The sequence below is a fragment of the Balaenoptera borealis genome, assembly GCF_965194805.1.
Source record: "Balaenoptera borealis genome assembly, chromosome: 1".
Taxonomy (NCBI): Eukaryota; Metazoa; Chordata; class Mammalia; order Artiodactyla; family Balaenopteridae; genus Balaenoptera; species Balaenoptera borealis.
This window is the reverse complement of record NC_138860.1, coordinates 110,614,485-110,626,367: the sequence shown is the minus strand read 5'-3', so window position 1 is coordinate 110,626,367 and position 11,883 is coordinate 110,614,485. Positions and strand designations below refer to the sequence as shown.

The 11,883-nt window shown below is 43.6% G+C and overlaps 1 protein-coding gene across 7 annotated transcripts in view; it reads left to right on the top strand.

Moving 5' to 3' along the window:
- The first annotated feature begins 4,591 nt into the window (after positions 1-4,591).
- RWDD3 (RWD domain containing 3) overlaps positions 4,592-11,883 on the top strand; it is a 94,887-nt gene continuing 87,595 nt past the window's right edge. For 5 of the 7 annotated variants that reach the window (XM_082386134.1, XM_082386133.1, XM_082386135.1 and 2 more), the window contains exon 1: positions 4,592-4,713. In XM_082386134.1, coding sequence (XP_082242260.1) covers positions 4,629-4,713 — 85 coding nt within the window. In that variant the 5' untranslated portion in view covers positions 4,592-4,628. The remainder of the gene's footprint in view (positions 4,714-11,883) is intronic. The other 2 variants (XM_082386136.1, XM_082386137.1) reach the window with 2 other exon arrangements.

Sequence of the window (11,883 nt, the reverse complement as noted above, 5' to 3'; positions counted from 1 at the left end):
CCCCCTTCCTTCTTTTCTACCTTTCTCTCTCCCTTTTCCCCTCCGTCTCTCTGCATCTAATACATCTTCTGCTTATGGGGCCCCCACTCTTTTTTTTTAAGGAGATTCAGGTCTAATTTTCCCAGTCACAGTTTTGATTTTTTGATATACTCCCTTTTAATTGTGAACCACTGAGAATCTATTTTGCCAAAATGGCAGCATTTACTCATTTATAGTCCCTTTACGAGTTTGGAGAAAAAGATTTTTTATAAAATTCACAGTCTCCAGCCCCGCGGACCTCCCCCGCCCCAGTCCCCCCAGATAATAAAAACTCGCTAAACTAGTAATATGCACTGGCAAAATACAATGAATAAAAAGAATACACTTACAGTAGTAACCAAAATTAACTATTGGGCTCTAGACAAAGTCTAAATCCCTAATGATACTGAAGATTTGTTTTTATAACATTGATAAGGCATTGAACTTTTATGTCAGTGAACCTGGGCCATGTGGATGTTTTCCCACAAAGCAAGCTGAAACTGTTTTGGTATCACTCATGTGTGAGAATCAAGCATGTTTCTCCCAGGCAGAATGTGACCAATATTTTGGAGGGAGTACAGATTACTTGGACAAGGTGGAGGCAGATCTTTCCACAAAAGGGTATGATTACAGTGTCAGTATCAAATTCTTACACATTTTACTTGCTTTTATTTTGTTATCCGGGTGAAAAATAAATTTGTGACTCGCACACGGTAATGGAACACAAATAACTATGACCAATCAACACCACTGACTTTTTGTACTTCTGGAAACCTACTATGCTCCTGAGCATTACAGACATATTTCTCCTCTGGGAAGTTGTAGGAGGTACATGTCACGCAGCACCCCTTCGCTTTCACCTCTACCATGATAGTGAGCGTCACACCAGTCAGGGAATGTGGAAATTCTTGTAGCCTCAGCATGATGAAAGAACTTGCAATTGCTGCACGTTGGGTTTACTTGTCTAGACCAAAGACTGAAGAGAGCAAAGGCTTGCTGCTTTCCTCTCTGTTATCGTAAAACAGCTTGTCGAGCCGACCAACAGTCAACGAGTGCCCAGACACTTATGAAGTGAGTAAATACAGAAAGCCTTTAGACAAAACCAATAGCACACAGCTTATTGGAGTTCAGGTTCATTTGGCAAGTTGGCATTTAATGCCTCTCTTGTTCTTTACTCTTAGTGGTTCTTTTTTATTTATTTCTTTTTGGCTGTGTCGGGTCTTAGTTGTGGCATGCGGGATCTTTTCGTTGCGGGGCTCTTTGTTGTGGCGCAGGGGCTTCTTTCTAGCTGTGGTGCATGGGCTCCAGAGCACGCAGGCTCAGTACTTGCGGCACATGGGCTTAGTTGCCCCACGGCATGTGGGATCTCAGCTCCTCAACTAGGGATCAAACCCACGTCGCCTGCACTGGAAGGCGGATTCTCAACCACTGGACCACCAGGGAAGTCCCCTACTCTTAGTGGTTTGTTTTTTTTTCCCCCCAATTTATTTATTTATATATTTTTGGCTGTGTTGGGTCTTCGTCGCTGCGTGCGGGCTTTCTCTAGTTGTGGCGAGTGGGGGGCTACTTTTCGTTGTGGTGTGCGGGCTTCTCATTGTGGTGGCTTCTTTTGTTGCAGACCACGGGCTCTAGGCACTCGGGCTTCAGTAGTTGTGGTGCACGGGCTCAGTAGTTGTGGCTCACTGGCTCTAGAGCACAGTCTCAGTAGTTGTGGTGCACGGGCTTAGTTGCTCCGCAGCATGTGGGATCTTCCCAGACCAGGGCTCGAACCCGTGTCCCCTGAACTGGGAGGCGGATTCTTAACCACTGTGCCACCAGGGAAGCCCTCTTAGTGGTTCTTGAAGGCATTTTTTTACTTGCCTCATGGTCATAATATGATCACTTTTCTTATCACACCCCCACTCACTTCAGAATTAGGATTCTCAGCTTTTTTGACATGATACTAACACTTAACCTCTCTTAATACTCTTAAAATTGTGTGTTCTCATTTTTATTCCGAGTTCTACAAGGTTTGATTTAAAATTGCAGACAGAGTTGAGTATTTAAGTCTACATACTGCACATGATAAAGTGAGTAGAAACGTTTTCCTAGAAAAGTTAAAATAACTATCTATTGGGCAAGTGGTTTTAACTGGAGGTGAGAGATTTAAAGCTACTCCTTTGTATGGTCTTGGGAAAGCAACTATTTAGAAAAATTGCATGTATAAATAATATTGTTCTAGGAAACCATACACTACTGGGGGCAGGCGAGTGGAGAGAGAGAGAAAGAGAAATGTTCTAACCAGACATTCATCCACATGTCTAGACGTCATAGCACATTTAGATATTTAGAATTTTCAGTAGCTTATGAATACAAGAAAACTTATTGCATTAAGGTAGGCCTTAGATATTTGACATGTAGCTGATATTTTCATAGTGTGAGAAATATCAAGCTGACATTATGCTTTCTCTGTGTTGATTACTTCCAAATGTCAGAGAGTAGGAACTTATTCATGGGACTTCAGGGCTTTAGGATAGTATCAATTTAAAAGACATTCATATCGACTTCTTTTTTTTTTAAACATACTAAATGGAGTATGAGAAGCAGGTTAAGAAATCAATGAAGAAAGGAAGAGCAAAGAAGAAACCTACTGACAAGAAAATTTTAAATAGATGTACTCTTACATCACCTTGCTGACAGCAGGCTTCAGGGACTGCCTCCTAATATTTCTGACAGCTGTAGTCTTACTGTTCACATTATTTCACTCATACCACTTATATTGAATTTGGGAAATTAAAAATAAGATATGAATTACTTGGTTTTTGGTCAATCTTTAGTAAATAAGTCAAACAACTAAATTAATATTTTCCTACCACTTTTAATACTAACATTGGACTTCAAGCTAAAATCAAAAAGAATTTAATGATATTTTAAATTAAAAATTTATTCTTTTGTTCACCAAACTCTTTAGCAGCTAATTATGAACCTACTGAACTGCTATTTTGGAAATAACTCAAAGGAGTTATTATTATTAAACAAAAATTGCCCACATCAGAGACAATTATGCGTTTAAATAAACCTTTGTCTTTCCAGTTATGTACACAGCAGTGCTCTTAATTGCTTGGGGTCACTGAAATCCCATGGCATCCTCTGAGAAGCATTTCTCCTGCAGTTTATCTTGTTGGATTTCCTTTCTGTTCTCAGAAGCCAGTATCTTTTCCTTTTTAAAATCTCTTTTTAGGAACAGTGGGAATGATGCTGATGATGGTAATATGAATCCAGTCTTCAAATCAGCCCCGTTTTCTTGACTTCTGTAGGTTAATGTCAGGAGTCACTGTGTAGCCATATAAATTCCCTGATTTATCTCAGAAAATGTTATCTCTGATACAAACAAAAAATTGTGGGACCTCCATGAGCTAGACCAGCTACTATCTGAGGCTGCAAAATTTTAAATTGTTACTTGAAAAACAAAAGGACAAGCCAAACATGCTGACTGACAGAACTATCACACAGAATCACTGTAACCTTGTTCACGAAATCAAAGTTGAAACAGAATGGATTGATAATTCTGTTACCCTATTGGAACTGCAAACAACCTTAAATTTAAGTGCTGAGTTCAAGGATGATCATTTCATTATTAAACTTTAATAATCACATTGCTTTATATGCATCAAATATCACAAAATAAGTAATACTGAAAAGCCAGCGTTTGCTACATTTTCATACTTTTGGTACCCCTAAAGGCCCAGGAGTTCTCCTGGCCGATTTCAGCAGGTCTGTCCCCTGTGAAGGCGGGAGACAAATGGGAAGTTATGTCGTTGTTCCCAGCACCTGGGCGCATAGTTCCCCCAAAGGTTCTGGGCCACCCCAGTCACATCCTTAGAATGCCAGAGCGGGTAGGTCCAACCCTCCCCTTCTGCAACCGTTGTTAGGAGAAGGATGTCCCAGGAACCCGGTTCTGGTCCGGAGTCCGAGCTCCAGTTGCCGCTCAGCATCTGGGGGTTGCTCCTGCCCCGGACGTTTTCCGGGTGTCCCAGACCGCCTGGGTCGCTAGTGCCTCCAGGAGGGCGGAGAATCTCGTCTGTTTTGTTAACTGCAGTACCCCCAACACCTAGTTCAATTCTGAGCCAGACAGGGGCTAACCTCTTCTGGTCACTTCGCTGCTTGTTTTTTCCTCTTAACCTCCAAGTTCCTTTCAAGGCCAAGTCTGGGCGGGAAGGGCTAGTGTTCAAAGCCCGAGCTAAAGTTAGAGAATTTCGGGCTTTGCTGGGAGGCCTCCCTCTGTCAGGAAAGCAGCGGGTGAGCTGCACGGTGGCCTCTGGCAGACACCAAGGGGCCTTCCCCCTCGGACAGAAACGCCCCGAGAGGGTGCGGAGCCTCGCGTCTGGAGTAAGTGAAGGGGAGCTTGTGGGCGGGGCTTCTCGGGGCCTCCCGCCCACCGCGCGCTGCGGAGACGCGGGGCGCCCCCCGGTGGCCGCCCTGCCGCGCTGCTCGGGGCGGCGGCGGCGGCGGCGGCGGCGGCGGCGGCGGCGGCGGCGGCGGCGGCGGCGGCGGCGGCGGCGGCGGCGGCGGCGGCGGCGGCGGCGGCGGCGGCGGAAGGGGAGGTGTTGAGCCCGCCGAGCGGTGCGGCCATGGCGGAGGCGGTGCGGGAGGAGCTCTCGGCCCTGGGTGCGATTTTCTGCGGGCCCGACGAGTGGGAAGTGCTGAGTCTCTCAGGTGACTACCCCCGTGCCAGACGGACCGGGCGCCCTCTGCTCCCCACCACCAAGGCTGGGCTCCCCGCCCCGGGCCCACGCTTGGGGGCCGGGGTAGTTGAATGATGGAATGACACGCCCCGGGACTGGGCGTGTGTGGGAGCAGGCGGGAGAGTGCGGCGACCCCCAAAACGTGAATAGTATCGCGCCCCTGCTCGCTACTCTGCAGTGAACGGAGAGCATAATGCTCAGGCTCGTGCGGCCCGTGGACCGGTTCCTGCTTCCCGCGCCGCTCCACCCACTCGTGCGTCCCACCCTCCACTCTCCCGTCGCACCCGCACTCGCCCTTCCCCCTCCATCCTAATGTTACCACCCCCCCACTCTGCCGTTGCACCCTCTAACTCGCCTGGCTCACTCCTCAACTCGCTGAGCGCTACAAGCCAGCCGCGCCCTCCTGGAAAGCGTCCCCTCACGCTTTCCCTGGCCGTCCTGTACTTACCCGTCAGATCTGACCTTGAAAAGAGGTTTCTCCTGACACCCCTAGTTTAAATCCAGCTTCCCCAAATTGAACTACATGCTTTGTAAGCACCATGCATTATGTCCTTCAGGGCACCCACCACGGTTTAACTATATGGGTATTTGGTTGTCTCAAGTTGCAAGAGGGCAGGGACCCTGTCCGTTTTGTGATCACAAAACTCCAGGAACCTAGGACAGTGCCAGGGACGTGGTAGGTATGCAGTAAATGCTTGTTAAATGAAGTTTTGAATTCGACCAGTGCTCAGTTAGGACTCTCAGCTTGATTGCTTTTCTCCTACTTTTTCTAGTCGGCTCAAAGGTGGTTGCCAGTTACAGGCTCTTGGGGACGCATTAATCATTCAACTCATTTTTTGAGTCCCCGGAAACGCTGACAAGGTTTCAAAGACACTGCTCAGGTCCTCTAGCAGTTTAGAGTCTAGAACGGTTCTTTTGGCTATATTTTCATGATAGTGAAAACTTATTCTCTACCTGTCTATGGCTTCTATTAAGTAAAAACCAAAACTTCAGTTTATGAAAAAGTGCAGTGATGCACATAATTTTCAGTTTTCACTTAGCTTTCAAATACATTATGTGAATTTTTTGGCATAAGATTTAAACTTCTCTTATGTTTCAGCTACTATTAAAATTGTCCTTCTGACCGTACATTGGTTGACCTTTAAGAAGGTAGTCTAAAATGTTCTGAATGTTGTGAGAAAGCCATCAAGGGTTAGGATCCATTCCTGGTATCTATGTGGTGTGTTATTCACCTACAGAGCAGGAGTTGTCTCCTTTTCATTTAGTCTTTCTTGATCACCCGTGTATATACGTTCATTGAGCACTGTTATGTTCTGGGCACTGTGAACCAATTCATGTAATGAAGCGGCTTTCTTTTCAGTGCCTAGCCTGTCTTGTAGCTTTCTGAAACAACTCTTTAAAATCCATATGAAAGGATTTACTCTTAGTGTTTTCTCGTCACCTCTCTTCTGATTGGATAGCATTTGTTATTCTTCGTCATCTTGCTTTGCTGTCTCTATGGCTCTCTTTATTGATAATTCCTTCTGCTTGAGGCAGACTATTTGAAGAGATCATCAGTTTTCTTAAATTCCTTTATTATGGTTCAACTAGGAATATCCTGGGAAAATGAACCTATGATTTCCCATTACACCTGAAAGAGGATGGAGTGGTGGTGGTCTGGGTCATGAGTGTGTGGTTGAGCATATGACACTACTGACAGGTCAGAGAACACCCAAAAAAGTAAGCATAGAAAGAAAGAAAGAAAGAGCAATTTCTTAATATGAAGAGCACTGTGGACCCTTTATCTGCTGTTAAATTGAGCATGACTTTCAAGCCATGCCTCCTAATTAATTTAATTCAGTGTTCTGGCATCAATAAGTAATTGAATTATAAAAGAATTCAGTGTAACAACTTAGGACATTTTGTTGCTGAAAGGTTCATTGGAGAATAGAACAATTCAGTGATTGAAATTGGGACGTTTGATATTCACAACTGGGAATTAAGGGTAAAGTAAGGACTTCTGTAATAGACCTCAGTAAATATACAGTGGGCTGCTGGCTACCACTGTCATGGTCACTGTCAGCTTGGGTTGGAGGATATAAGAACATTCTGAACACCAGAACATTCTGAACACCATCAGTTCCTTCCTGGCCTTCCCCTCAAATAAGCTGCTTCTTGTTGCCACTGGAATCAGGTTAACATTGGGTAGACTTGCACTTCTGGTACGAGATAGCCCAGGAAGGCTCAGGCTGCCAACTCTAGGGTCATCTATGAAGCTCATAAGATTGAAGAGTTTGAATAGTTGGATTCTTTTAGCTGGACTAATTTGTGCTGAGAATTTCAGGGGACTTACATACACTGTGGCCTCTTTGTGATGGTTGTAGGTAGAAAGCTCGTAAGAGGCATCAGGTGTAACTGTCTCTGACGGGTGCAAGTTATGTAAGCTCCTATTCCTGTCCACTAGGGGGTGCTGTGGGCAGATCAAACCCGGGGTATTCTGCTTCTCCCTGTGCAGTGCAGTCAGGCAAGGTGCCAGGTTTAATGGGGTCACCTACCACAGACCTGATACTTTAAATGCATCTTACTTGATGAGGGGTATTCTTAACTTTATTTTATAAAGAAGATAACAGATGCTCAGGCTGGTTGAGTAACCACCAGGCTCCAGAGTACATGGACTCTTGCATTGCGTCATGCTCCTTAACAGAGATGCGGCCATTGCATCAGGAAAACAGTTCTTGGAGCGCAAGGATGACACTTGCCCAGAAAAAAGAGAGCAAGAAGAGCACCCAGAGCAAACAAACGGGGATGACCCCACTTACGTTCAGAATAGTTCTGAAGGGGAGTGTGTGTGCATGCCTGTGTGGGTACCTATGAGGTAGATGAGATTGGTATTGTTATAAATCTTCATTTTCCTGATGAGGTAATTGAAGGCCACAGAGGTTATAGTGCCATAGTTATTGCTCATTATATGTGGAGTTGTGTTTCTGGAAATCATCTTACAGATAAAAAAGTTGTAAAATGGGAGGTGTGTAAGACTCAATATCATATGATATGTTCGCACAGTAGCTTCAGAGTAACTTTTTGTATTCTGCTAACGCTAATGTTCAGATTGGATTGGGCCGTCTTGCAAAATGAATCATGACTGTCACCCACTGACCCCTCTAAATCTGCTCAGCCCTGTTTCCTGCTGATTGTCAGTACTGAGGTCATCTCTAAAAACAAATCAACCTTGAACTTCACTTCTAAAGGATGGGATTGCCACTTTTAGCTTCACTTATTTTTAGTTTATTTTTTTTCTGTAACCACGTTAAACATATATAAAAATCCAGCTGTAACATAAAAAGAAGCACTGGTGGGTGTATACTTGTGGGGAGCCACCTGGGAGCGAGAGGAAAAAAATCCTGTGCAGTGAGGTAAGAGAGGGTGTTGGGGGCTTTTTAGTGGTTTTCTGAACAAAGTCTTACCCTGAGGACGTATAAAACTGCAAAAAAGAAAAAAAAAAGAAAAAAAAAACTGCAAAAAAGAAAAAAAAAAAAGCAAATATAGGGAAATTTACTTGTATATGGTATATAAATGATTTCTTTTTTTTTGATGTTATCAAATTCAATGATCAATTTTCATTTTCTTTTTAAATTTTTCATCTTAACCACTTTATTTATTTATTTATTTATTTATTTATTTATTTACGGCTGTGTTGGGTCTTCATTTCTGTGCGAGGGCTCTCTCTAGTTGTGGCAAGCGGGGGCCACTCTTCATCGCGGTGCGCGGGCCTCTCACTATCGCGGCCTCTCTTGTTGCGGAGCACAGGCTCCAGACGTGCAGGCTCAGTAATTGTGGCTCACGGGCCCAGTTGCTCCGCGGCATGTGGGATCCTCCCAGACCAGGGCTCGAACCCGTGTCCCCTGCATTGGCAGGCAGACCCCCAACCACTGCGCCACCAGGGAAGCCCTAAATGATTTCTTAATGGGCTCTAAATGAATCTTGAAGAACTCATCCTCTTAAATTTTGTTTACATTTTCCACTGTCTTCTGTTATTGGACAGCATTTATTGAATTTCTGTTGCGTGTGATTATGAAGTAGGGTGAAGTCTTAAAAATAACAGTATGGAATTTGGGGTTCAGTTCAGTTTCTCTAGTTTGAATTTCTGTTGTTTGGAGTGTGGTTAGGAGCATAATTTCTTTCATGTACTTGTAAGGAAGAATAAGGTTTGAAACTAAGTAACCTATTTTAGTTATGAAATTGATATACTTATTTTAAGGTACAATGACTTATTAAAAAAAAACAAAAATCCCAAACTAGGGAATATGTATGCAAGCTTCAACCAGAGGCAAGACTTGCATCTTTTGGTAGGATCTTTAGAATAGATGAAAATAGTCTTGGAACTCATGAAAATTTTAGATTTGTAGGGCAGGCATAAATTTTCTAGGGCATAGATTTTTATTGAGAATGATGAGTTTGTGAGTTAAACTTAATGACTAGAGTTTTTTGGTGCCAGGGAAGGCCAGAGGTTAGCATTAGATATAGAACACCATTATTTTTCTGTTAATCACTCTGTTTCTAAGCTGTTAATAAACTTAAAGTAGTTAGAGACAACCTTGTTTTCTTTTTTTTAATGGAAAAAAAGCCCCCAAAATCAGACTGACAGTACATGTGATTACATGAAAAATTCTGAGGCAAAAAAGAGCCAGTTTAATTGCATGTACAAACCAAGGCAGATGAGAAATGGAAGGGTAATATACATACTTCTAGAGTTTTAGGGAGAAAATGAGTTTTTAAAAGAATACGTAATTTTATTCCTGCATTAAATATCAGCAGAATGGGGTATGTTGTTGGGATTTTCATTTTCTTACAGAGATAGCGTCATTTTGTGTAATTTCAGTTTGCAGCTCCTGTGTGTGTTTGTGTGTGTATGTGTAGCTACGGAGGGAGTCAAAGAGAAGACCAAGTAGGAAGGTTGTTAATCCTTTCCAATTCTTGATAAAATTAAAGCAGTTTTCCTTCTAAGCTTATAACTAATAATGTCACAGTTTCCTAAGGCAGAAGTCAGGATTTTCTCCTATTGCTTTTCTCTTTGCTGACTAGGGCCAGAAAATCACTAAGAGAGAAGAATGAAAGTTGGTAAGGATTTGAAGAGCCAGCTCAGTAGCCTTTCAAGACATTCTCCCTGGACTGCCTGTTTCTGTCAGGTCACTGCACTGGGGAGGAACAGGTGGCTGTTTAGATGGCAGAGATTGGAGAACACTCTAGGTTTCAGGGTTTTTACCAGAAAGGGAGTCTTGCTTGCGGGGAAAAGCTTGCTTTGTGAGCACAGGTACTGTGTTAGTTTCTTGTGGCTGCTGTGACAAATAACCACGAATATGGTGTCTTAGAACAACACATATTTATTCTCTTACAGTTCTGGAGGTCAGAAGTCTGAAATCATTTTCACGGGGCTGTAGTCAAGTTGTCAGCAGGGGGACACCCTTTGCTCAGAAAACATTAAAAAATGCCATTCCCGTGGAGAGTTATCTCCATGGAAATAAAAAATATATAAAATACAGGTTTATAGAAATTATATGTATGTATGTTTATAAGTAAAGGCATTTTTAGGTGTAGAAGAGAAGTTGAGGAAGATCACTTTGGCTCTGTCCACTTTTTCATGTTATGAAACTGGATTGACTTAAGAGGACAGGATCTGTGTCTTACCCGTTGTTTTCTTTCAGACTAGTACAGTGCCTTGGGCCTAGTAGGTACTCAGTGAATGTTTGTTGAATGATGAATGAAGAGCTTTAAAAGTTATGCCTCCTCCTTGAGAGGGAAAGTGGACCCTCTAGATGATTTCTGGAGGGTTTATTTAGCCTAGTGGTCACATGTCTGTAGGTCTATTTATAATGCCCATTTTATCTAGTGAAATGCAGTGATCTAACTGACATCTAGGGAGCCTACTTTATAATAAAATATTTTTTGAAAAGGATAAGTAACAGGATAGAAGAAAGAAGGGTTTTGAGAAACTGGCGATGGATTTTAGAGGAATGTACTAAGTTGTTTGGAAAATCTTCCTTTATGCAGCATATATTTTACTTACGTAATACAAATTTAAGTTATATCGCTTTAATATGATCTTTTTTTTTAATAAACTTATTTATTTTATTTATTTTTGGCTGCGTTGGATCTTTGTTGCTGCGCGCGGGCTTTCTCTAGTTGCGGTGAGCGGGGGCTGCTCTTCGTTGCGGTGTGCGGGTTTCTCATTGCGGTGGCTTCTCTTGTTGCAGAGCACGGGCTCTAGGCACGCAGGCTTCAGTAGTTGTGGCACACGGGCTCAGTAGTTGCGGCTCGCGGGCTCTAGAGCGCAGGCTCAGTAGTTGTGGCGCACGGGCTTAGTTGCTCCACGGCATGTGGGACCTTCCCGGCCCCGGGCTCGAACCCGTGTCCCCTGCATTGGCAGGTGGATTCTTAACCCCTGCGCCACCAGGGGAGCCCTAATATGATCTTTATAATGGTTACTGCCTGGGTTTCGGGGTGGTGTCCTAAAACGGCAGTGCTTTGCAGCTGATACTGAAGATTCTATTAAAGAAAAACCTGGTGTAATGGATGTGTTTGGTCCTGTATGAATCCATGTCTGTAACAACAGCTGCTGTATAAATGGAATTGGATGGCTAGAGAGCCATTTTAATGTTCTGTTAGGTTCTTTAAAATGGGAATGCACTCAGGTTTCCATTGTTGAGGGTGTTGAGCAGCGAACCAGGTATGAAAATTAGAACAGTCTGACTGCCTGTCTTGTGAAGGAGAATGAAACAAGGGCTGTGGAGAAAGAAGTAGGGTAGACGGAGGCAAGTTAGCTTCAAAGAGCCTCGTCAGCACCCAGTTCGGTTCTACTCTGCTCTTCTGATCTGTGTGCTTCTGCCCCCTGCAGAATGAATCAGCCTGACGTTTTATCAACTTTTGAAAAGTGGGGTGAAGTGGTGTGGAACACATCAGAGGGGTGAAGTGGAGCAAATCTGAAAGAGGGCAGAGTGTTTCATCTCGTATCCTGTGTGCGCTTTCCCCTTTCCCCCTCCTCCTTATGGAGCCAGAGACAGCGGAACTGATGTCTGCCCAATTTTAGTTCCTCCTGCTGCCTTCATGTTACACTGATACGAATATATTTGAAGTGAGAAAGAGCGGGTCCAGGCATTTACTGTGT